The following is a 27628-nucleotide window of genomic DNA, read 5'->3' as shown; positions in this document are numbered from 1 at the left end:
GAAGTTTTGTAACTGTTACCTTAAAAAGACTTTAATGATTATGTCATCTGGCATTACTGAAGATAGTATAATTAGTATAATATTCAAGGCTCAAAAAATGTATATCCAGTAGTACAGTTAGATTGTTGGGCTATATTAATTTCTCAATCTCTAGATCTGTTTCCACATCTTAGGGCAAAATTCTCTACGGGGAAAAATAAATTCTGTATGTTGTGTTTATTTTGAATAGCGTTTGAAAACATAGTGCTGATTTTGCAGATAACTTTTCATAAAACCTAGACAAGATCATAAATATACTAGAGAAAATAAGAGGACGCGTTCTATGATGATTCTTATCTTACTTTAGTGTACCATATCTTTATAAATCATTAAAATACTAAGAATATATAGGCATAAAAATGATGGAGCTTGTTATTTCATTTTCTTGGTTATAATTGAGGTGAAACATCTTTTGGTGTGTACTGGCTGCTTGGATTTTCTTTCCTAAGAAGTGCCTGTTCATATCTTTTGCCTTTACTTTGGGCTTTTAGTCTTTTCCTCATTGACTGTAGAAGTTCTTTATATACTCTGGATACAAATGCATTGCTGGTTATTCGCTTTGCAAGTATTTTTACCCAGGCAATGGAATATCTTTTCACTTTTTCTGATGACCTTATGAACAAAATTTTACATTTTAATGTAGTTGAATTTATCATCTTTCCTTTATGATAGATGCTTTTTGTGTCTTCCCCACTTTGAGGTAAAATGATGTATTTTCTTTTAAAAGTTGAAATTTTGCTTTTTAACAGATTGCTAAACTGCCTTTAATTTTTATGTGTGGTTAAAGTATGGCTCTAATTTTACTTTTTTGCATATGGATAGGTAATTCTCGACACTATTTATTATATTCTTCATTGTTTTCCCACTGATCCGCAATCCCATCTCTTTTTTTTTTTTTTTTGCGGTACGCGGGCCTCTCACTGTTGTGGCCTCTCCCGTTGCGGAGCACAGGCTCCGGCAGGCTCAGCGGCCATGGCTCACGGGCCCATCCGCTCCGCAGCATGTGGGATCCTCCCAGACCGGGGCACGAACCCGTGTCCCCTGCATCGGCAGGCGGACTCTCAACCACTGCGCCACCAGGGAAGCCCTCCCATCTTTTTTATATCAAATATCCACATATGTGTTGGCTTGTTTTTAGCTTTTTTTCATTTGTTCCATTGGTCTGTTTGGCTCTTTCTGCACCGGTGTCACAGCATCATTTTTTACAGCTTTCAGTCTAGTAAGTCTTAGTAACTCAATACCCTAATAATTTTATCTTGCTCTTTTCCTTCTTACAGTTGTTATTGTTAATTTTTTTTGTTTTTTTTAGTAACAACTTTTAAAAAATTGCTTTTTATTTTCTGCTGCTGCATAGAAAAGTAATTTATATATTGATATTATATCCAATCTTATCTACCTCTCTTAATTCTAATAATTTAATTACAGATTCTTAGATTGTCCATGTAGATAATAATGTCATTTGTGAATAATAGCAACTTTTTTCTTCCTTTCTGATCTCTTTTTTTTTAATTTTATTTATTTTTGGCTGTGTTGGGTCTACGTTGTTGTGCGCGGGCTTTCTCTAGTTGTGGCAAGCGGGGGCTACTCTTTGTTGCAGTGTGCGGGCTTCTCATTGTGGTGGCCTCTCTTGTGGAGCACGGGCTATAGGCATGAAGGCTTCAGTAGTTGCAGCACGGTGGGCTCAGTAGTTGCGACGTGTGGACTCTAGGGCGCACAGGCTGCGGTAGTTGTGGCTCTCGGGCTCTAGAGCGCAGGGCTAGTAGTTATGGCACACAGGCTTAGTTGATCTGGGTCTGGGATCTTCCCAGACCAGGGATCAAACCCATGTCCCCTGCAATGGCAGGTGGATTCTTAACCACTGTGCCACCAGGGAAGTCCTCTGATCTCTTCTTATTTGTTTCACTTGTCTTAATGGCACTGATAGCACCTCTAGTACATGTTGGAATAGAAGCAGTGAAAGCTGGTCATTACTGTGTTCTTGATTTTAAGGGAATGCTTCTAATGGTTTTCCAGTTAGTATGATACTTGATGTTTGGTTTTAATAAATACTCTTTTTATCAAGTTAAGGAAATTTATTTCTTTTTTTCTAAGAATTTTCCCATAAATATTGTTAGAGTTTATTAAATACTTTTGTCTGCATCTGTTGAATTAGTCATTTTTTTTGCACTTAAATTATTAATGTATTTTCTAATGTTAAACTGTCCTTGGATTCCTGGAATGATTATTTTTCTTGTGCATTACAAGATTCAGTTTGCTGATATTTTGTTTAGAAGCTTCATTTCTATGTTAATAAGTGAGATTTAATTTTTAATTCTTATATTATCTTTGTTTGATTCCAAGATGCATAAAATAAGTTAGGAATATTCCATATTTTTCTCTTCTATAGAAGCATGTATTTAACATTGCAATCTTCAGTTCCATGCGTGCTTAGTACATCTTGTCTTTATGATGCATTTTTGAAAACAATCTCATAGTAGGGTTGCAAGAAGGTACAAAAGAACTTGTTTGGTGAACATGAGAATGAGTTGGCAACATGATGCTCCATAACCCCTGAATACTGTAATGAATGTTTCAAACAAATGAGGGATGTTCTCTTACATAACCACACTAAAATCATCAAAATCAGGAAATGTACATTGATATTGTTACTACCATCTAATCTTCTGACTCCATTTAAGTTTTAGCAGTTTTCCCTATAGCAGTCTTTATAGCGAAGAGATGCAGTTCAGAATCACGTTATCTTTGTCATTGCATTTAATTGTCTTGTCTTTTTAGTCTCCTTCAGTGTGGAACAATACCTCAGTCTTCCCTTGGTTTTTTAATGATCTTTACATTTTTGAAAATTTCAGGCCAGTTATATTATAGAATGTTCCTCAGTTTTGAGTTGGTCTGCTGTTTCTTCATGATTAGAACCAGGTTTTGTATCTTTGGTAGGAGTATCACAGCAATGATGCTGTGTTCTTCTCATTGAATTCTAACAGGCAGTGCACAATTTTGATATGTACCATGATAGGTTATGTACACTCTGATCACTTGGTTTAAGTGATGTCTTCTAGGTTTTTCTAAGTATACTTAACTTTTTCTCATTGTGATTAGTAAGTATTTAGTGGAGAAGTACTTTGAAACTGCAAATATCTCATTCCTCATAACACTTTCAATTTATTCATTTATTTATTTATATAAGTATATGCAGTGTTTCCTCACTCTTTTTTTTTTTTGTCTGCTTCATCTTTCAATTACTGAGGGAGGTGAGCAGAATTTCTCTCTGTGATGGTGGATTTGTTAATACCTCCTTGTATTTATTTCTTTTATTTTCTTTTTGATATTAGTTTTCTTTCATTTCCTAAGAAAATTCACATACTGTTCTTTTCAATATAGTAAAGTCATTCATAATTTGAAATCTGGAGGCCAAAGGTGCTAATGATGAGATGCCTCACAATGCATGTCCACTGTCTCAAGTTCCTTTGGTCAAAAAGGATTGTACAGTCCCAGAGACGCTGTAATGCTCATGATTCCAGAGCACCCAGTTGAAACATCTCTCATGGAATTTCTTTCATCTTTTTCTTTGTTTTGTTTTATTTTTTTCCTTTTTTCCTCTGTCTTCCTTCCTCCCTTCCTTCTTTCCTTCCTTCTTCCCTTCCTCCCTTCCTCCCTCCCTCCCTCCCACCTGCTCTCTCTCTTTCTTTCTCTCTCTTTTTTTTTTTTTTTTTGCGGTACGTGGGCCTCTCACTGCTGTGGCCTCTCCCGTTGCGGAACACAGGCTCCGGACGCGCAGGCCCAGCGGCCATGGCTCACGGGCCCAGCCACTCCGCGGCACGTGGGATCCTCCCGGACCGGGGCATGAACCCGCGTTCCCTGCATAGGCAGGCGGACCCTGAACCACTGCGTCACCAGGGAAGCCCTTTTCTCTCTTTTTAAAATTAGGGTAAGAACACTTAACATGAGATCTACCTTCTTAACAAATTTTAATGTGTAATATAGTATTGTTAGCTCTAGGCACATTGTTGTACAACAGATCTCTAGAACTTAACCATCACAGATAACTGAAACTTTATACCCATTGAACAGCAACTCCGTTTCCCCTTCCCCTTAGCCCCTGGCAACCACCATTCTACTCTCTGCTTCTATGTGTTTGACTAGTTTATATATCTCATATAATTGATATCATGCGATCTTTGTCCTTAAGTGACTGGCTTATTTCACTTAGCATAATGTCCTCAAGGTTCTTCCATGTTGTAGCATATGGCAGGGTTTCCTTCTTTTTTTTAAAGAAAGAATAATACTTCATTGTATGTATATATCACATTTTCTTTATCCATTCATCCTCAGTGTACATTTAGGTTGTTTTTCACATTTTGGTTATTGTGAATAATGCTGCAATGAACACAGGAGTGCAAATATCTTTTCAAGACCCTGATTTCAGTTCTTTTAGGTATATACTCAGAAGTAGGATTGCTGGACCATATGGTAGTTCTGTTTTTAGTGTTTTTGGGGAACCTCCGTACTGTTTTTCACAGTGACCACACCATTTTACATTTCCACGAACTGTGCACAAAGGTTCCAATTTTTCTATATCCTCACCAACACTTATTATCTTTTGTTTTTTGAATATAGGCATCCTAACAGGTATTAAGTGATACCTCATTGTCATTTTGATTTGCATTTTCTTATGATTAGTAATGTTGAGCATCTTTTCACGTACCTATCAGCCACTTTTATGTTTTTTTTGCAGAAATGGCTATTCAAATCCTTTGCCCATTTTTTTAAATCAAGTTCCTTACATATTTTGGATATTAACCCCCTATTAGATACATGATTTGCAAATATTTTCTCCCATTCTGTTAGGTTGCTTTTTCACTCTAGTTGTTCCTTTGCTGTGCAGAAGCTTTTTTGTTTTGATGTAGTCCCACTTATCTTTTTGTTTTTGTTCTCTTGTTTGTGCTTTTGGTGTCATATCCAATAAGTCATTGCCAAGACCAATGTCATAAAGCTTATCCTCCTTATTTTCTTCTATTGGTTTTACAGTTTCAGGTCCTACATTTAAATCTTCAATCCATTTTGAGTTGATTTTTGTGTATGGTGTAAGATAAGGGTCAAGTTTTATTCTTTTGCATGTGGCTTTCCAGTTTTCCCAACACCATTTGTTGAAGGTCTATCCTTTCCCCATTATGTAGTCTTGGTACCGTTATTGAAGTTCAGTTGACCATATATGCATGGGTTTATCTCAGGGTTCTTTATTCTGTTCCATTCATCTAAATGTTTATGCCAGTACCATATTTTTAAAATTACAATAGCTTTGTAATATATTTTAAAATTAGGAAATGTGAGGCCTCCAGCTTTGTTCTTTCTCAAGATTGTTTTGGCTGTTTGGGGTCCTTAGTGTTTCCATATGAATTTTAGGATTGTTTTTTCTATTTCTGTAAAAAAAAAAAGTCATTGGAATTTTGATAGAGGTTACATTGAATTTGTAAATTGCTTTGGGTAGTATGGACATTTTAACAATATTAAGTCTTTCAATCCATGAATGTGGGCTTTCCACTTATTTGTGTTTTCTTTCATTTCTTTCATCAACATTTTACGTTGTCAGTATACAAGTCTTTCACTTTAGTTTATTCCTAATTATTCTATTATTTTTGATACTCTTGTAAATGGGATTTTTAATTTTCCATATCTTTCATTCTATCAGTTTTTGCTTTATATATATATATATATATAGAGAGAGAGAGAGAGAGAGAGAGAGGGAGAGAGAGAGTCTGTATTAGCAGACTCACATATTTTAGAATTTTTATTTTTTAATAAATGTAACATTTTATCCTTTTTTTATACCCTTCTATCTCTTTACCTTAAAGTCTATTTTGTCTGATAGTTAAAACAGCTACCCTAGTTTTATTTGGCTTGGAATTTTCCTGATAAAAGGTTTTTTCATCCTTTTTTTTTTCCTCACACTTTTTTCTGACCTTGTATTTTGGGTGTATTACTCATAAATAGCATAAGCCTTGAATTAAAATAAAATCTATTTTAACAATCTCTGTCTTTTAACTGATAAATTTAGTCCAATTATATTAATGGTGATTATTTTGATATTTAATTCCAACCTGTTTTGTGTTTTCAGTTTGTTCTGCTTTATCCTTTTTTTATTCTTTCCTGACCTTTTTTGGGAGGTATGTGTGATTTATTGAGTTTTAAAAATACATCATAAAGTTATACCCTCTATTTCTATTTTAATGATTACCTCCATACCTTCCATTTCTATATTTTAATGATTACCTTAAATTTTTAACATGCATACCTACATTAGTAGAATCTAAATATTAATTAATAACTCTGTCCTCCTCCTTAGAACTCCTATAAAGGACCTTAGAACTCTAACTCCAGTTACTCCCTCTCAAATTACAAGGTATAGTTATTTACTATTTTAGTTCCATCTTGTTTTTCATACTTTAGATGAGACGTTATTTTGATCTTGTAAATTTAGTTCTTTTTAGGTTTATCTACAGTTTACTAGTTTCTTGTTCACTGTTTTCGAATTGCAACCCTTCCTTGCAGGTCTATTTTTTGCTTCTTGAAGAACATCCTAGGCATTCCTTCACTGAGAGTCTGTTAGTGGTAAGCTCAGTTTTTATTTGTTCAAAAATAGCTTTATTTGTAAAAATTGTGAAAGGACAGTTTAGGGGGTTATAACATTCCAGGATGACAGTTATTTCCTGTTAATGTTTTTAGGATCTTACTTTCCATAGTCTGTGCTAGAAGGTTACAGTCATTTGTAGATAACTTTTTTCCTTCCCTTCACTGGCTGCAAAAACTCTTCTCTTTGTTGTTCTTCAGTTTCTCTACTGTGTGTCTCCGTAGAGGTTATTTTTCTCTCCTGACTTGGATTTGTTGTGCTTTCTGAATCTCAGAATTTGTTCTCTGTTAATTCAAGAAATTTCTCAGTTGTTAACTTTTCTGGTATTGTCTGTCTTCCATTTTCTTTCCTTCTGTCTTCTGGAACTGTGATTAGTCATCTGTAAGACCTTATTCGGTTTTCCATATTGCAATAATTAATTCATACTTTTATTCAATAAGTCATTATCTGACATCCTTCAGAGCCTAATTCTGCTGTTTTTTATTTCTGCCAAACCTCACACCTTATTTCCTGATGCTGGAGGTTTTATTGGTAGCAATTCTGTGAGCCTTGGACACAGGCTGTAGCTCTTCAGATAGTGTCTGCTTTTATTTCCGCTGAGTTGTTTCAGCCAGGCATCCTGGTATGCCAGCACCACATGACTGCTTTCTGGCTTTGGATTTTCTGGAAGATGCAGGGTCTATATTTGAATCCCAGAGATGTAGAAATCAGGCCCAAGATGACATATTTTCAGGGAAAACTTTTTTCCCCACTTATTGCCTAGGCTGAGACAGATAGATTTCCCTCAGGTGGAGTTTTTCAGTCGCCCTTTTCACTAAAGGTAGTAACCATTGAGGACCATGCAGGGATCCCAGTTCCCCCCAAGATCTTTCTCTTTTAACCAAATAGCCATTAAAAGTGATGCCTCTCCATTCAATAACCAGCAAATACCCTCAAGGAAACCCCAGCTTTATTTTTATTTATTTATTTATTTTTTAAACATCTTCATTGGAGTATAATTGCTTTACAATGGTGTGTTAGTTTCTGCTTTATAACAAAGTGAATCAGTTATATATATACATATGTTCCCATATCTCTTCCCTCTTGCGTCTCCCTCCCTCCCACACTCCCTATCCCACCCCTCTAGGTGGTCACAGAGCACCAAGCTGATCTCCCTGTGCTATGCGGCTGCTTCCTACTAGCTATCTGTTTTACATTTGGTAGTGTATATATGTCCATGCCACTCTCTCACTTTGTCACAGCTTACCCTTCTCCCTCCCCATATCCTCAAGTCCATTCTCTGATAGGTCTGTGTCTTTATTCCCGTCTTGCCCCTAGGTTCTTCATGACCTTTTTTTTTTTTCCTTAGATTCCATATATATGTGTTAGCATACAGTGTTTGTTTTTCTCTTTCTGACTTACTTTACTCTGTATGACAGACTGTAGGTCCATCCACCCCACTACAAATAACTCAATTTCATTTCTTTTTATGGCTGAGTAATATTCCATTGTATATATGTGCCACATCTTTATCCATTCATCTGTTGATGGACACTTAGGTTGCTTCCATGTCCTGGCTATTGTAAACAGGGCTGCAATGAACATTTTGGTATATGACTCTTTTTGAATTATGGTTTTCTCAGGGTATATGCCCAGTAGTGGGATTGCTGGGTTGTATGGTAGTTCTAGTTTTAGTTTTTTAAGGAACCTCCATACTGCTCTCCATGGTGGCTGTATCAATTTACATTTCCACCAACAGTGCAAGAGGCTTCCCTTTTCTCCGCACCCTCTCCAGCATTTATTGTTTGTAGATTTTTTTGATGATGGCCATTCTGACCGGTTTGAGGTGATATCTCATTATAGTTTTGATTTGCATTTCTCTAATGATTAATGATGTTGAGCATTCTTTCATGTTTTTGTTGGCAATCTGTATATCTTCTTTGGCGAAATGTCTATTTAGGTCTTCCGCCCATTTTTGGATTGGATAGTTTGTTTTCTTGATATTGAGCTGCATGAGCTGCTTATATATTTTGGAGATTAATCCTTTGTCAGTTGTTTCATTTGCAAATATTTTCTCCCATTCTGAGGGTTGTCTTTTGGTCTTGTTTATGGTTTCCTATGCTGCTTAAGTTTCATTAGGTCCCATTTGTTTATTTTTGTTTTTATTTCCATTTCTCTAGGAGATGGGTCAAAAAGGATCTTGCTGTGATTTATGTCATAGAGTGTTCTGCCTATGTTTTCCTCTAAGAGTTTGATAGTGTCTGGCCTTGCATTTAGGTCTTTAATCCATTTTGAGTTTATTTTTGTGTATGGTGTTAGGGAGTGTTCTAATTTCATACTTTTACATGTACCTGTCCAGTTTTCCCAGCACCACTTATTGAAGAGGCTATCTTTTCTCCACTGTATATTCTTGCCTCCTTTGTCAAAGATAAGGTGACCATATGTGTGTGGGTTTATCTCTGGGCTTTTAATCCTGTTCCATTGATCTATATTTCTGTTTTTGTGCCAGTACCATACTGTCTTTTTTTGTTTTGTTTTGTTTTTGTTTTTGTTTTTGTTTTTGCGGTATGCAGGCCTCTCACTGTTGTGGCCTCTCACGTTGCAGAGCACAGGCTCTGGACGCGCAGGCTCAGCAGCCATGGCTCATGGGCCTAGCCTCTCCGCGGCTTGTGGGATCTTCCTGGACCGGGGCACGAACCCATGTCCCCTGCATCGGCAGGCGGACTCTCAACCACTGTGCCACCAAGGAAGCCCCATACTGTCTTGATTACTGTAGCTTTGTAGTATAGTCTGAAGTCAGGGACCCTGATTCCTCCAGCTCCGTTTTTCGTTCTCAAGATTGCTTTGGCTGTTCGGGGTCTTTTGTGTTTTCATACAAATTGTGAAATTTTTTGTTCTAGTTCTGTGAAAAATGCCAGTGGTAGTTTGATAGGGATTGCATTGAATCTGTAGATTGCTTTGGGTAGTAGAGTCATTTTCACAATATTGATTCTTCCAATCCAAGAACATGGTATATCTCTCCATATCTCTCCATCTGTTTGTATCATCTTTAATTTCTTTCATCAGTGTCTTATAATTTTCTGCATACAGGTCTTTTGTCTCCGTAGGTAGGTTTATTCCTAGATATTTTATTCTTTTTGTTGTAATGGTAAATGGGAGTGTTTTCTTAATTTCTCTTTCTGATTTTTCATCATTAGTGTATAGGAATGCCAGAGGTTTCTGTGCATTAATTTTGTATCCTGCTACTTTACCAAATTCATTGATTAGCTCTAATAGTTTTCTGGTAGCATCTTTAGGATTCTCTATGTAGAGTATCATGTCATCTGCAAACAGTGACAGCTTTACTTCTTCTTTTCCAATTTGGATTCCTTTTATTTCTTTTTCTTCTCTGATTGCTGTGGCTAGGATTTCCAAAACTATGTTGAATAATAGTGGTTAGAGTGAGCAACCTTGTCTTGTTCCTGATCTTAGTGGAAATGGTTTCAGTTTTTCACCATTGAGAATGATGTTGACTGTGGGTTTGTCATATATGGCCTTTATTATGTTGAGGAAAGTTCCCTCTATGCCTACTTTCTGCAGGGTTTTTATCATATATCGGTGTTGAATTTTGTCAAAAGCTTTCTCTGCATCGATTGAGATGGTCATATGGTTTTTCTTCTTCAATTTGTTAATTTGGTGTATCACATTGATTGATTGATTTGCATATATTGAAGAATCCTTGCATTCCTGAAATAAACCCCACTTGATCATGGTGTATGATCCTTTTAATTTGCTGTTGAATTCTGTTTGCTAGTATTTTGTTGAGGATTTTTGCATCTGTGTTCAACAGTGCTGTTGGCTTGTAGTTTTCTTTCTTTGTGACATCTTTGTCTGGTTTTGATATCAGGGTGATGGTGGCCTTGTAGAATGAGTTTGGGAGTGTTCCTCTCTCTGCTATATTTTGGAAAACCCCAGCTTTAATATCAGGTTAGCATACTGGTTTTTAACTCCTTGTTTATATTTGGTCTTTGGGGGTAATCTCTTATTTTCTTAAGGGATTAGCTATACCTTATAAAAAGAGTTTTGTGGTATTTTATCTAGAATGTCTGTCTAGGTGTGGTGGAAGTTTTATTTTGTTTTGTTTTTTGTGGATATCTAGTCTACTATATTGCCATAAATAAAAGTCAATAAGATATCTTCAAGTAATGTTTTTTACTTAGACAATTATATTGATATTCTTTCTCTCATCATTTTTCAGCTTTGACAGTCCTCCCTCCTCCATAGAGATGCTAAATATTTACCTAAATTTCTTGTGGTTTAGTTATGGCTTGCTGCTTTGTATGTTTAATACATAATTAATATTATAATTACTCTGTTTAATTATATAATTAATCTGAAAATACTCACTAGTAGTTCAAGGGCATTTTAGATAGGAAATAAAGGCTGAATGGGAACTTACATTTAGAGTGTTATGTGTTTTACATTCTTTCTCTCATTTTAGTACTTACAACAACTTTATAGCATAGGAATTATCTTGATTTTTATGAATGGGTTAACTAAGGCTCAGAGAGTTTAAATAGTTTGCTTGGGGGTCACACAATTACTAAGCAGCAGACCAGGATTGAAATCCTTTGATCTTTCTAGTCATTCATGCAGTTTACCATTAAATCTGAACTTGTTCAGGGCTTTGTATCTGCTTGTTCCTTAGTTCTACATTTGACTCATATAGAAATAACCTGAGAGGCAAGGGAAGTGGGAAGAAGGAAGACACACTGACAGTTGTCAGAATAAAAGTTTGATTAGCAGCAGATAGGAAGGAGGGGCCGGGACCAGAGACTAGACAGGTTCACACAGGTATGCACATAGAGAGTGTGCCAAAAACCACAGAGACAATTAGGCAGCAGATGGTTTGTGTCAAATGAAGGGAGAAAATCATATTTATAGAATACTACAGTGTGCCAGGCACTAAGATGGGTGGAGATGCTTTATTTAGGTTATCTCATTTAAGCCTCCCCACAGAGCTGCAAATGCGTTTTCAGATGCGACAGCAGGTGGTAGCAAGGTCTCAGCCAGGCCCTTAGGGTTCAGGGTTAGGATTTTAGTTCTTGAGAAGATTGGTGAGAGCTCTTCAGAGCTCTGATTTTTTGGTTGTCTATTCATTTAATTATTTTTTGTTTTCTGATTGTAACATTAATAACTGTCTATTGAGAAAACTTGAGAAGTAAGTCTAAAGAAGACAATAGAAGCAACCATAATCTACCAAGCATAAGTAATTACTGTTAATAAGTATGTGTGTTTGTATAATTGTTTTTCACATAGCTGATATGACTCTATGTATAGTATTTTGTATCCTAACTTTTTTATAAGCAGCATTTCATGAGCGTTTCCTTATGGCTCTAAATACTTTTTGGGAGGGGTCATTTTGTGTTTTATTTTTTATTTTGAAAAATTATTTTTTCTTCTAGTTTTATTGAGATATAATTGACATAGTTTAAAGTGTACAGCATAATGATTTAATTTACATACACCGTGAAATGATCATCATAATAAGTTTAATGGGCATTCATCATCTCATATAGATACAAAATTAAAGAAAGAGAAAAAAGTATTTTTCCTCGAGATGAGAACTCTTAGGATTTGCTCTCTTAACAGCTTTCATATATAACATACAGCAGTGTTCATTATATTAATCATGTTGTACATCACATCCCTATTACTTGTTTATCTTATAACTGGAAGTTTGTACCTTTTGATTGTCTTCATCCAATTCCCCCTCCCTAAATACCCTTTTAAAAGTCAGTTTTTACGGGGTAATGTGTGTACATATTTCTGAAGGCACAGGCTTGTAATGAAAAACAGCAGTCCCTCTCCCATCTCCACATTTTACATCCCAGCAGCAATTGTCTATCAAAATCTTTTATCTACTGCTTCTGGAGTTTACCTTCATATTTCTAAATAATATCAGTTTTAGATATTACCTTTTGGTTTCCTATTATGAAAGCTGAGGATTCCATAATAGTTCCCCTCATCTCATTCTTCCAATATTGTTGTGTCACAACTTTTGTTCTTATTGTAACTATAAATATTGTTTACTGATCCAAGAGTTATACTTTGCTTAAACTTCCCTTTTTGTACAACTATTTTTTTAACCTTGGGATTAATTGCTTCATTTATTGTTTGTTAGTTTTCTCTCATTTACCAATTCTTCCCAGAGACTCCAGCAGATTTATGAAAACCCCCAATGCCATTTTCCACGTGATCAAATGCATCAGGTAATCCATGAGACCCACTTCCTTCTGGAGTCCTCCCTCCTGGGCGCAACTTCTCCACCCCGGACCCCTTGTTCACCTGTTCCTTCCTGCTGCATCCTTCAGATGCTTTCTAGGCCAGCTGCATCTGTCTTCAGGGGTATCTCTTCACCATCACCCTGGAAATTCCCTTTACATCTTTCCTGCTAGATCTTGTTTTCTTTTTTCAGTTTCATAGAGTAGCTTCTTGGGAAAAAGTGTACAGAAGTTAGTTGTTTGAGACCTCTTGTATTGGTTATCTATTGCTTTGTAATAAATTACTCCAAAATTTAGTCGCTTAAAACAATAATCAACATTTATTATTTCGCAGTCTCTATTGTCAGGAATTTGGGAGCCACTTAGTTGGGTGGTTCCGACTCAGGGAATCACATGAAGTTGCAGTGAAGAGGTCAGCCAGGGAAGCAGTTGTCTGAAGGCTTGAGGGGGGGGCTGTAGGATCTGCTTCCCAAGTGACTGACTTCCAAGGCTGGCAAACTGTTGCTGGTTGTTGGTTGGAAGCCTTAGTCCCATGGGCCTCTCCACAGGCTGACTGAGGGCCCCCATGACCTGGTGACTGTCTTCTCCCAGAGTGAACGGGTCACGAGAGCAAGACAGAAGTGACAGGGTTTTTAATAACTTAGATTTCTGCCACATTCTGTTCATTAGAGATGAGTCACTAAGTCCTACCCACATTCAAGGGAAGAGGAATTAGACTCTACCTTTTGAAGGGAGGCATGTCAGACATTTATTGGACATGTTTTAAAACCCCTACATCTTTCGTGTCCAAAAACATCTTAACTCCCAATTCAGAGTATGGAATTCTAGATGGTAAGTAATCATGTTTCCTCAGAATTTTGAAGGCATTTTTCCATTGTCTTCTAGCTCCCAGTATTGCTTATGAGAAGCCTCTTATTTTGATTCCTGATCCTTTGTACGTGACCTGTTTTCTTCCTGAATACCTATTTTTCTTTATCCTTGGTGCTGTGGAACAGCAAGATGATGTGCCTTGGTGTGTGTCTCTTTTCATTCATTATGAATACTCAAAGGAACCTTTAAATCAGGAAACTCATATCTTTAGTTCTGGGAAGTTCCTTATATTGTTCTTCTCCATTATTTTCTGTTTTCTCTTTTTGAAACTCTTATTGGTTGGCTGCTGGACCTTCAAGATTGATCTTTGAATTTTCTTATATTTCATATAATTACTACATATTATATAGATCTTATATATTTTTATTGTACCTCCCTCCACCCCTCTCCCTTCATTTTTTTAAAAATTTCTTTATTTTTGGCTGCGTTGGATCTTCATTGCTGTGTGCGGGCTTTCTCTAGTTGCGGCAAGTGAGGGCTACTCTTCGTTGCAGCACGCGGGCTGCTCATTGCAGTGGCTTATCTTGTTGCGGAGCACGGGCTCTAGGTGCGTGGGCTTCAGTAGTTGTGGCACGTGAACTCAGTAGTTGTGGCACATGGACTTAGTTGCTCCACAGCATGTGGGATCTTCCCAGACCAGGGTTTGAACCCGTGTCCCCTGCATTGGCAGGCGGATTCCTAACCGCTATGCCACCAGGGAAGTCCCTACCCCTCCCTCCCTTTATTCTTATTTTATTCTTTCTTAGAGCATATTCAACTTTCTCATCCACTCCTTTTACTCAATATTTTATTTCTATTATGTGTTTAATTTCCAAGAGCACTCATGCCCTCTGATTACTCATTTTTTAATATTTTTTCTAACTCCTGTTCTTTCCTTATGGGTGTAATCGCTTTCCTCTATGGGTATTAAATGTAGTTGTTTTGAATTTTTTTTCTGTGTCTTGACTTGTGTCTGTTTCTTTATACTTCTTTTTTGTTTGTTTGTTTGTCTCTGTGTCTTTCATTTCGATGCTTTTCACAGATAACTAGTCACCTCTGGCCATCATTCTTAGTTAAGAGTGAGTCAGTACAATCTGCCTATGTGCAGAGCTTGTCAGCTGCTGAGCTGTGGAAGTTTTCTTCTCACTGGTGAGCCTACCATGTTGAAGAGGGCTTTCTGTCTCTAGGGCTTTTCATGTATTTTCCCCCATCCAGACCCTCCTTCATTTCTTTCTAGATTTGGAAGTATAACTCAGACTTTTCAGAATATTCCCCCTTCTCTCATTCTTTCTTTATGAAGTGCACGCATGTGTGTAGTGTACATAATGCAGGTCTTGGGGTTCTGTCTCAGTTTAGTCACCACGTTCAGAGATTATGGCATGACATTGTGCCCCTTCCTTTGTCTGATAACTACAAGTGTGGTTTGTTGATTTATTTTGTACATATTTTTGTTTATTTCATTATGTCTTAGGGAAGAGAGAGTTTATGACCTGGGTTCATTTGTAATCTTACTCTAGCAGTTTCTCCCTACTTTTTGAATTCTGAATTTTTGGTGTCTGCAGAGTAGTAGTATGGATGTACAATAATTTATGTAGCCAATACTCTATTACTGGATTTTACTTTGTTCCTAGTTTTTGGCATTACAAGTATTGCTGTTGTGAGCATCCTTTTCCATACAGCATTGGTTGAGGTTGTTATTTCCTTAGGATGGAATCTTCAGTGTAATTACTAGATCAAAGGATACAATCAGTAAAGTCCTCAATACTTGTTTCTAAATTACTTTCCAAATTGTTGAGTTGGTTTATATTCTCAGTATTGGTTGGCATTGTTTATTATACTTGAAAAGAATGAAACAACTTTGTCAAGTGAAAAATAATATCACATAATGCACATTTTAATTTGCAGTTGTGTTTTCTGTCTCTCTTTTTGGCTGATTTTGGCAGTGAGTATAGATAGTATTTAGATTTTTCTTACTGACTTATCCATGCTTGTTTAATTCCATCTTATGGTTATTAGGCCTTTGTCATGTTGTAACTATTTTTTTATTGCCTTCCTCTTACTTTTGTTTGCTTTTTAATGTGTTTTTAATTTCTGTATGCATAGTTTTAAAAAAATAACTTGTCCTTCTAATTTTTGTGCTTTGAAAGACTTCTCTCACCCCAACATCAAATAAAGAGTCTCCATCTTTCCTTTAGTTCTTTGAAGCTGATATTTTTTCTTTCTTTATTTTTTGGCTGCATCAGATCTTGGTTGCGGCACATGGGATCTTCATTGAGGCATGCAGGATCTTTTTGTTGTGCTGCGCGGGCTCTTCGTTGCAGCGTACGGGCTTCTCTCTTGTTGTGGTGGCTGGGTCTTCTCTCTCTAGTTGTGGTGCGTGGGTTCCAGAGTGCGTGGGTTCTGTAGTTTGTGGCACGCGGGCTCTCTCGTCGAGGCACGGGAGCTCAGTCGTTGTGGCCCGTGGGCTTAGTTGCCCCATGGCGTGTGGGATCTTAGTTCCCTGACCAGGGATTGAACCCGCGTCCCCCGCATTAGAAGATGGATTCTTTACCCTTGGACTACCAGGGAAGTCCCTTTCCTTTAGTTCTTTTGGATTTCATTTCGTAAATTTAACTCTTTAGTCCATTAATTTTTTTGTATAACATGAGGCAAAGAACCTGAGTTTCTCTCTATATAGTTAAACTTATTTTTCTGTTGTCATTTATTGTCCTCAGGTTTCCAAATGATTTGAAAAGTCACCCTTTTCATAAAATTTCCCATAACCAATGGGTCTATTTCTTGGCTTTTAAATTCTGTTCTGCTTATCTTTTCATTCCAGTGTATCCCACTTTAAAAAAAAAATGATTGTAGCTTTTTAATATGGTTTGCTCTCTGGTAATGCTAGTCTTTGAAAATCTCCGAGGACTCCATTCCAGGTTGGGAACTGTGAGGTGCCTAAGTCAGGGAACTGCCGAAAGGGAGTTGGTTCTGAACCCAGGCCAGCGGGAGACGAGTACAAACACGGAAACTTGGAGCCACTTTCCTGGGGCTCCCTGGCATTGCCCTGATGAGAAGGAGCATAGGTGTCAGCCTGCAAAAGGGCTCAGTGAGCAGGTTCACTAAGTATAGGTGTGGAGATTGGAGGGTTGTGGGATTTTGAAGCCAAACATGTAATTATAATTAGTAATACTCTAAAAAAGCTAAGTTACCTATTGACTGTAGAGGCCTCTACAGGCACCAAAGCAAGGGAGTTTGGATGCCTCTTTCTTTTCTAGGTGTCTTTTAGCTGCTTCATTATGACTTTCCTTCTCAGGGAAAGTTGTTGAGGGGTTGGGGATAAGGGAGAGAAGATCAAAGAAATAACAGTGAGGATAGAATCAAGATACTTCTATTTGTATACTTTAAAATATACCTATTATATTTTTAGAGATAGCTTCAAACATTTTAGTCCCATTGTGGCTTTTTTTTTTTTAAATTGTAAAGAATGATCGGTAGATTTATTTTAGAATTTCTGCTTGGCCTAGGGCAAATTTATCAATGGAAAGCAAAGAGAATGCAGCAGTTAAACTTCCATATTCTTTTTTTTAATGTTAATTTTTATTTTTACTTAAAAGTTTTTTTTAAATTGAAATATTCTTAAAAGCAAAAGCTTTATCACTCCTGCTTAGCATTCGGAGTCATCTTTGGTTGGAGAATCCGGCTCTATTTATAGCTGTCACACGATCTTGACTGTGGCCACAGCCTGCTCTCCCTTTTTCTCTGCTACATAACATTTCCCAATTCTTGTAATACAATGTAGATAAGGCTAGAATATCTGTTAGACTTTGCTAAAGGCAGAGGGGTAAGTAAAAGGAAGTAAGCATAGAGAGTAGCATGTAATGAGGTAGTTTTTCATATGAGATCTAGTTTTAGTCTTCTTCAGCTTTGCTTTCTCTCTAGCTCCTGGCTTGCTTCAACCTGACAAAAGCCATCTTTTCTCTACCACTCAGGAGAACCTTCAAGCATGTGTAGACTCTAAATTTCAAACCCAAAAGGGAGGACTTCATAAGTGACACTGGGAATGCTGAAAATGGGCATGGCTAATGCCATCCACAAGAAATCATAACTAACTGCATTCCAGTGGCCTCTATGAGACAGTCATATCTAGCTATATATCTGGCCCAATAGGCTAATATCCTTACTAGAGATAAGGGTGTGGTGGATGGGTGGGAATCTGTCATAGCTTTTTATATAATAAATCTATATATTATACTGATGTGCGTTCTATGGCTTTTAAAATAAGGGATACAGTGGGCTAGAAGTAGTAGACCTGGATTCTAGTCTGATTTACTAGTGAACAGTCTTGTCTCTTAGCAAGTGACTCAATCTTTCTGTAGGTTTGTTGAAAGATTTGGATATAATTAATCTGTAATTTTAGGATTTTGACTATAATTGAATTGTTTAAAATAATTGTAAAGTTTAGATTTGAATTTTTCTCCTGGTGATATATTAGTCTATTTTAATATGATTCTGCGATATTAACAGGGAATTGTTCTGATGAGAAAAAGTGATCCATTTTATAATGATACACTTTATAGGACAAGGTCTCCATTGTGGTACAGGTGGGACCTGCTTATATTTAAAAGGGGCCATGGGAGCTTACTATGAATTTTTTTGTAAAGTAAATATTTGCCTCTTTATTTATCACATATAAATTTAGATGTTCTTAAACAATTTAATTGTATATAGTTCTCCCTATATTTAGATTCTATATTTTCTAGTGTTTATTCATATATTTGACATTTTATCATTAAAATTTTTAAGTTGAAATTAAACAAAAGCGCCATATGTTAAAATACTTTAAGAGTGAGTTATTTGGTACTTTTAGTTAAGATAGACTGATTTGTTCTTTCTACTTATGTGTGATCTGCTTTCTTTTTTTTTTTTCAGAGTGAAAAGCTTTTGTTATATGATACAGTGCAGAGTGAACTAGAGGAGAAGATAAGAAGGCTTGAAGAGGACAGGCATAGCATTGATATTACCTCAGGTGAGGGGAATGCTGTGAATGTCATGTTTAAGTGACACTAAACCTTTGGTTTACTGAGGTGTCTCGCTGTATGTAGTCTCCTTTACATATGTTATGTAAATGAAGTGTCCTAATGAGAGAGGAAGGGGCAAGACTGCTAAAGAATCTGATATGATTGTGATCGTTGCTTTGATTTGGACTCACACTTCAGAAAGACGTAGAAAATGGAGCACATGAAAGGGAACAAAACAGAAGTGAGACAGGAACTATAGGCATAAGATAGTATACTACAAGAATAGTAAGAATATTATTAAAACATAAGAATAGTATTGGAAGACAGCTGTAGTATATGTTCTTTCCTCTAAGCCTTGAAAGATTGTCATGTGGAAGAAGGAATAAAACCCTTTTCTCTTTGGTCCCACACAAACTAGGACAAATGGATGGACTTTCCAGGGAGGCAGATTTTTGTCTCAGGAAAAGGAAATACTTACTACTAATTAGATCAGTCCAAAGTGAAATGGCTTTTTCAGAGGTACTGTGGAAAGGCTTTCTACACTGGATGGAAGATTTACTGGGTTATCCTGTTGTTCTTGCATATGTATTTTACTTGTTATAAATTCTGTTTCTCTGATATGGAGTAGACAGAGTGGACAAGCTGAGCTCTAATGTTGCATTACTTGTAGTTGGGTGACTACAAGTGACAGTCACTTTAGCTTTTCTAAATCAGTCTCCTCCTATAATTGAAGTAATGAGACTATCTGCCTCAGAGGTAGCTTTGAGGATTAGTCGAGACCATTCATGCGATGTATATTTACCACAGTGCCTGACATATGTTTATCAGTTATTAGTCGCAAAGTGCCAAGTTGAATTTTGCTCTAATAAAAGCAGAGGAAAATTCAAAATATATAACTGCTCATGAAATCATATATATATGTATAGTATACACATGCAGTATATAAACATAGACACCAATGAAATTTTGCTACTATGAAATTATATAGTCTTTCTTTCCTCCTTTGATCTCTAGAAATCAGCTAATACTTAATTTTTATTTACTTGCCAGAGCTGTGGAACGATGAGCTTCAGTCAAGAAAAAAGAGGAAGGACCCTTTCAGTCCTGACAAAAAGAAGCCAGTTGTGGTTTCAGATATCCTTTTTCAAATTCTCTGGGTTTTTTTGTTTTGTTTTGTTTTAATGTACATTTTTGCATTGTGCATATCTTTGGAACTTTTGTTAGTATACATTGTCTTTATTTGCAAGATCCTGTAATAAGCGAAAGATGATTTATAAAACCGATTGAAGGCACAAGGGTATAGTTTAGGTTAAGAGGAGTACGGAAGGAGTAGAAATTTAGTAACGATCTCAACTTTGAAATTAATATGGCTTTGTAGATCACAAGGGCTTTGATATGAAGCAGCTGTTTAGTATGTAGCATGATTGCTTAATTCTCATGTGTACTTTTTTTTTTTTTTTTTTGCGGTACGCGGGCCTCTCACTGTTGCGGCCTCTTCCGTTGCAGAGCACAGGCTCTGGACGTGCAGGCTCAGCGGCCATGGCTCACGGGCCCAGCCGCTCTGCGGCATGTGGGATCTTCCCGGACCGGGGCACGAACCCGTGTCCCCTGCATCGGCAGGCGGACTCTCAACCACTGTGCCACCAGGGAAGCCCTCATGTGTACTTTTTAACATTTTTAATGTCTCTGAAAGTGGAGTGTCTTTAAATTAAATTAGTATGTGCATTCAGTCTTGGCATTCCCTTTGGTACCCTCCTCTCGCTCCTGCCTTTTTCCCCCCACCTCAAACCAGTGATTAGGTTGGTGGTATATCTTGCTATCCTTGATACCATAGGACTAAGGGAATATGGTTATAACATCTGAAGTACTGGAACATATTTATCCTGGTACTAAGTTTTTTGAAGAATAATTTGAAGTCAGAATTCAGCATGCTGAAGGTTTTTGTCCAGAGGTCATTGTTCCATTCTCTGAAAAACAGAAGTTTGGAAGTATAATTCAAAATGTGAAATTCTTACAGCTAAATTGACCTTGACTTTTCAACGTCCGTATATAGTTTATATGCTACAAGATCTTGATATTCTTGAAGACTGGACAACAATAAGGAAGGTATGATTAAAGAGCAATGGAATGCAAGTATATTTTTTATAGTCTACTTTTTAAGAGTCTATGATTTTTCACTAATACATCAAAATATTATTGTAAATATGCTTTACTTTGCAACAGTCTCTCTAAGACAGTTAATACTAATACAGATAATAGTGGATTGCAAGAGTTTTTAAAATAAATTTATTTATTTATTTGTTTGTTTATTTTTGGCTGCGTTAGGTGCTCGTTGCTGCGCGTGGGCTTTCCCTAGTTATGGCGAGCAGGGGGCTACTCTTTGTTGCGGTGCACAAGCTTCTCACTGCATTGGCTTCTCTTGTTGCGGAGCATGGGCTCTAGGCGCACGGGCTTCAGTAGTTGTGGCATGCAGGCTCAGTAGTTGTGGTGCACGGGCTTAGTTGCTCCGCGGCATGTGGGATCTTCCCAGACCAGGGCTCAAATCTGTGTCCCCTGCATTGGCAGGAGGATTCTTAACCACTGAGCCACCAGGGAAGTCCCTGCAAGAGTATCTTAAGAGATGCATGTCAGCTGTTTGACTGTATTTTCCTGTGATAATGTAATTAATAATTCATGCAAAAGTGCAGAAAAGCATTTATTTAGGTTACCCCAAAATAATAATAAATTACCATTCTGTGCCTAGTTCTTAGCCTGATAATGGCTCATGGAATACACTCAATAAATATTTGTTGAATAAACGAAAGTGAATATTTGAACCCTTATCATATGTCTTGCATCCTGTCTTTAAACATTCAAGCATTATGGGATTTTCTGTGCTTGTTTGAAAGTGGAGACTTGTTTTCTTATTAAATTTTTCTATTTTCAGAAGCTTCTTAGTTGAGAATTTGAGATTATTTCGGATATTGATAACACCTCTAGGAGAAATTGTTATTCTTTTTATATATTCCTATGGTCTTAGATATTACCAATTTATTGAAGCAGCTAAAGATTGTATTTCACTGTTTTTGTTATTGGGCTTATCAGTAGTGTTGTATATATTAAATAGAAACTAAAATATACTTTGCCTATGAACTCAGACATCTTTCTTCTTCTTTTTTTTTTTTTAAATTAAGGCAATGGCTACACTGGGTCCACACAGAGTGAAAACAGAACGTAAGTCATTTAGTCTGAGTTCAGAAATCTTCGCTATGGAGACTTTTTTTTTTTTTTTTGCCGTACGCGGGCCTCTCACTGTTGCAGCCTCTCCCATTGTGGAGCACAGGCTCCGGATGCGCAGCCTCAGTGGCCATGGCTCACAGGCCCAGCCGCTCTGCGGCATGTGGGATCTTCCCGGACCGGGGCACGAACCCGTGTCCCCTGCATCAGCAGGCGGACTCTCAACCACTGCGCCACCAGGGAAGCCCTGTGGAGACTTTTTAAGTCAGTCCCCTATCACTGGTTTCATTTCATCAGTGAACACTATCCCCAGAATTATGAGGAATTCTTCTGGAGTCTTTGTCTCATGTAAAAGTTTCAAGATTTCTGAATGGAATGTATTTCTTCTTTTAGTGTTTCAACTACATTTCAATTGCTGATAATGGATCAGTAATTTTAAAAGTATGTACTTAGTGTTTTTTATGGGTTCAGTAATTCTGTAGGGGAGGTTTTAGGAGTCCATGGATGGCCTTCAGGGAGCCTGTGAATCCTCTGGAATTGTGGGCAAAATTTCTTCTGTGCCTGTGTTTTCTAGGCGAGAGATTAGAGTGCTGGCAGTGGGATTCATCAAGAAAATTTACACACCACTAAGATTTACACATTCTGATATGCCTTAGTAAAATTTATATCAAATTATACTATTCACAATTTTTTGGAAAGTCTGAAATCACTGCCAAGGTAATGATGGGCATTATTGTCTAGGGTAACTTTCTCTGTTTCTGCCTACTTTCACTGTATATGAGGTTTCCTAATCCTAAGAACAATGAAGCAAGAATTTTAAATAAAACATGTTTTAAATACGAAGAGTCGTATCCCAACAGATAATCTATAAGAGATCAATTTCTATTTTATATTTAACCCAAGGATTCTTTTAAACGTTATATGATGTCAGGAAATTGTTAGCAATATTGTACTAAACTGTTTCCCTTAGGAATTAGGTGGAAGGGTAACTACCTATATTCTGAACATTTTTGAGTCATGGATTCCTCTAAGAGTCTCACTACACTGTTGAGTGGGTCTCCTCCCCGACCCCTGTTATGTTATCTTTAGCATGTGTACTATTTGTTTTCTTCATGGCACTTAACACAATTTGTAATTTTTATTGATTGTTTACATGTTTACCTGTCTCCTGAGAGAATCGTAAGCTCCACAAAGGTCAGAAACATCTCTCTTTTAGTCGCAGTGCTCAGAAAACATTTGTAGAACGAATGAATGAGTGAATACTTATTGAACACCTTCTATATAGTAGGCACTCTTTGAGGTTCTGGGAATACAATGGTGCAACAGATGGACCTCCTAGAACTTCCTTGGGGGGAAGCAGAATAATAATGTATATGTAAATAGATAACTAACAGATACTGACAAATTGTAATAATTGCTATGAAGGAAATATAAAGCTGTGATGAAGATTAACTGAGGAGTGGGTAGAGTGGTTGGGGAAGACCTTTATGAGGTGGTGACATTTGAATGATGCAGAGGTGTGTATTTCATGGTATGCGTTTGACAGTGTGTTTCTATAAAGAACATTTTTTTTCTCTGCATGAGTTTATCTGGTGAATCTCAAACCATTTCTAGGATTTCAAAATGCAAGTTCTTGAGGACATTTCCTTTTTAGAATCAAAGTCCTGGGGAACTCTTGGAATATTTATTAAACTTTGCTTTTTTGGAAGTGTCAGCTGCAGGGGAGAAAATATGAAAAATATAATTTTCAGTAGAAATATGACAATTCAGATTTTAAATCCCACTTAAAGTTGGCACTAGTAATTGATAATATATCTGCTTCTCCTTCTTACACTTGTCTAGTTAATTGATTTATTATATATTGTTTAGCTTTATTAAATAGCTATATTAAAAACTGAATGAATTATATAAAAATGTAAGAAATGAAATTCTCTTGTTTTTATTAGATTTAGGTTTGTTATCTAAGAAATATTGTTAGTGTTTTTTCACATATATGAATGGGTTGGTGTTAATACTTAATGTTCTGCACTTTTCTTCTGACAATATCTTATTAATATAACAGTTTTTGAACTGATCCCTTTAGCACCTGTGAAACTGGAAAAACACCTGCACAGTGCTAGATCCGAAGAGGGAAGATTGTATTATGATGGTGAATGGTATATACGTGGACAGACAATATGTATTGACAAAAAAGATGAATGTCCTACAAGGTAAAAAGCCTTTATCATTTCAGTGCTACTCAGTATTAGAGTTTACCACATTGTTGTCAGTAAATATTTGCTGCTTCCATAGTGCATTCATAATACATTATTAATTCCCTATGGATTCTTTTTTTCTCTTGACATATGATTTGATTAGCATGTTTACACACCAGTATTAATTTTATACACCAGAGTTACATATTAAGTTCATGGACACAAGCATTAACACAAATGGAAATGTTGGAATTATTTAGCCAGGTAAGAAATCCCATTTATTAATTCTTATAATAGATGACTTGCTATGATCCTAATATTATGACCTTTAATCCAGACTGTTATGAATTTGACAGTATGCTGCCACAGTGTGGCTCTATTAATCCTTAACTTTTTGGGGTATATTACGGTATTTTAGATTAAAAATTTGCTTCAATTAGAATGGGAAAGGAATTGAAAATTAACAAAAACTTAGAGTAGTGGGAATTAAAAGTATAACTTGAAAACTGAAAATTGCCTTTAAAAAAACTCAATCTGTCTAGGCTTAAATAAAGTTTTTATAATTATTTATAGAGCCTTATAAGTTTTATCTGGTGTGGCCTTTGGAAAATATTATTGCCCATTGCTGCTTTAATTCCTTTAGTAGTTTAGGATTTAATCCTCAGAGTAGTAACCTTCTACAGTAAGAAACTATCTTTTTCTAGGCATCAGTAGTAAATAAAGTGTTTGCGTTTAGTATAGAATACTCATTTCAGGATCAGTGTGTATAGTAACTTTTCTCATAGAAGCTCATTGAGCTAATTGATTACTAGGTTATACATGATACCCATGGATTCTTTGCTTTATCTTATTGCTTTTGAGACATTTAACTACTACTACTTAGCATAAATGTGGTTAAAAAGGAGATGAAATAGCATAAAAGAGGATTAAACACATATTTTTAGAAAGATGTCTATGTAAAGATTAGTAGTGTTAAAAAAAATCTGTACAAGTACCACAGATGCTTGACACTGGGAATTAAGTTTGGCATTTGAAAGATTTCCTACTGCCAAGGCTGATATGAGTTGGAGGTGTAATACTACATAAGGAGTGGTGTTAGCTCCACTTTTCCTTCTTTTGGAGGTGGGGTGGGAATGGAGTTAGGGACAATGTGCTTTTAATAGTTCTAGTAGTAAGTTTTACCAACTCTATTAAGAAAAGAAAGGAGATTATCTATTAAGTGTTGCTGAATGTGATATTTTTGACAGCATGCCCTGCTGATAGCATTCCAGTAAATGACAATTACATACCTGAATCTACTCTTATAGTCCAGCTATTTTGGTTTTATAGTTTGTGCTCTAAAATGAGTGGAGAAGGCATATTGTAATTCATTCATTCGTATTTTTTTTCTTTTTAGTGCTGTAATTACAACAATTAACCATGATGAAGTTTGGTTTAAGAGGCCTGATGGAAGCAAATCTAAGCTTTACATTTCACAGCTACAGAAAGGAAAATATTCAATTAAACATTCGTAATCATGATTTAAGTGTTATCTAAATCTACCTTATTAGTGTTACCAAGTATGATGTGCCATGGGAATAAAAAAATATATTCAGTAACTTAATATTCTCGTCGAATCATGAGAGACTGTGTATTTGTAGGTAGTACTCTAAATAGACCTCATGTTGATATGTTATTGAAAGAGACAGTGATAAAAGTTTAATCATGATCATTACATTTATTTGCCTTTTTGGCCCAGTGACCAATAGGTATATATGGTAGGGGTTTCTTACTAAACTTTTTTCTTTGGTTTTTATGTAAATCTGTCTTACCTTTAGTGAACTATGTTAGCAATGGCTACATTTATCTGCAGTTTTCTTGATTTTCAGTGTCTTTGTCACTGATCATATATTTGTAAATAAGCCCTATAAAATGTTTCCTATAAATGGTTTGTAATAGTACATTTGTGTCAAATCAGAATTGAAATTTAAACATATATACGTGAGTATGTATAGATGGCATCATCAGCTTATTTAGAACTGATGGCCTTACTTTGCAATCTTGTTTTACCCGAAATTAAGCTATTGGGTTTGAAAGCTAAAAGGAGCACTTTTGTAGACTAGCAGCTTTCCTTCTCCTTTTCCTTGATTGTATGGAGGTGACCTATTTTTACAAATTATACTTCATGTTGATTAGAAATATTAGTGTCAAGTAATAACATGCTTCTACCTTTATTTCTTGTGAACCTTTCGAGGGCAGGTATATATGCCTGGTATTTATGATGCAGTATGTAAGTGGTGGACAGTAACTGACAGTATTGTGGTGCTTGCTGTACATGTCTGATCTTTTGAAACAGATTTTTAGTAAGCATTTTCCGGAGGTAAAACTAGGTTCGTATCCTAATTTTATTCCTAGGGCAAAATAGACAGGGATGATCTCCTTGAATCTATTCCCAAATTAATATTTTTATCTTTGGTGTTTCTACACTTTAAGGCCACTTGGTGCAATTTAGAAAGTATTGGCCTCTCTTCCCCTAGTCACATTCAAAATTAACTTCTAAAACCTCAGGAACAGTACAGGGAATTGAAACCCTCAATATGGCAGCACAATTGGCTGTAGTATATATTAGGGTACAACCAAATCAGGTATTCCTGGTGGTCTTGTGCACTTTAATTTCTGTTATATTGAGACTTAAGAGGATGAGGAAGAGATCTACTTATTAACACTTAGGGCAGGAATATCTGCGTTTTTCCATTTGTTTTCTCGCTATTTTACCTCTGCAAACATCTTCCTGTGCAGATCACTACTTCACAGTTGCCAAATGTTAAAATATTTGACTTCTGAAATTAATTATCAGCAGTTATGTACGTTGTTCTGTTTCTAATTAAACTTAGCAAATGTACATAATGTCATAATCTGATAGTATTTGACAGTACTTATGTATACAATGTTTCATAAGCATTTTTAATAATATTTGGATTTTTAAATTTAGTATATAATAAAAAGATGTGTTTGCGTGTCATTCGTAGTGTCTTGAATGACTTGTGCACTTTTATTATTTATAACCTGTCTACTTCTAAGAAGGATTTAAGGCAATTTACATTAATAGATATGGAGTGTTGGAGTGTTGAACAAATGTTTCTGCATCCCTAAACCACAATTCAACCTCTATTAGCGTATATTTAGATATTTAAGGCAGCTAAGTTATATTTAATTTAAATATATGCATATATGTTCTACTTTAATAAAACTGTACCGTGTAAGTTCTGAAATTTTAAGTAGAAAGTCTTTATTTTAAAAACTGACTATGATTTAGTACATTTACTTTCAGAACTTCAATGTTTATATCATATGTAACTTTTCCATAATATTGATAATGATTCAGGTAAGTGTATGCTTGTCTATGATTGAAATACTATAAAATATATTTCGTTGTTGGCAGTTTGCCATTTGACTTCTGGTCAAAAACGGTCTAGTTTAGGGGAA

The 27628-nt window shown here is 36.1% G+C and overlaps 1 protein-coding gene across 1 annotated transcript in view; it reads left to right on the top strand.

Annotated features, from left to right (window-relative positions):
• Positions 1-27067, top strand: part of BRMS1L (BRMS1 like transcriptional repressor) — a 39508-nt gene extending 12441 nt beyond the window's left edge. Inside the window, exons 5-10 of the mRNA XM_082835278.1 lie at positions 18664-18760; positions 19803-19886; positions 20794-20858; positions 21926-21965; positions 24052-24178; positions 25560-27067. Coding sequence (XP_082691404.1) covers positions 18664-18760; positions 19803-19886; positions 20794-20858; positions 21926-21965; positions 24052-24178; positions 25560-25677 — 531 coding nt within the window. The 3' untranslated portion in view covers positions 25678-27067. The remainder of the gene's footprint in view (positions 1-18663; positions 18761-19802; positions 19887-20793; positions 20859-21925; positions 21966-24051; positions 24179-25559) is intronic.
• Positions 27068-27628: the final 561 nt, after the last annotated feature.

The sequence above is a fragment of the Leucopleurus acutus genome (genome assembly GCF_964270905.1).
Source record: "Leucopleurus acutus genome assembly, chromosome: 1".
Taxonomy (NCBI): domain Eukaryota; kingdom Metazoa; phylum Chordata; class Mammalia; order Artiodactyla; family Delphinidae; genus Leucopleurus; species Leucopleurus acutus.
This window is presented reverse-complemented; position numbering and strand designations above follow the sequence as displayed.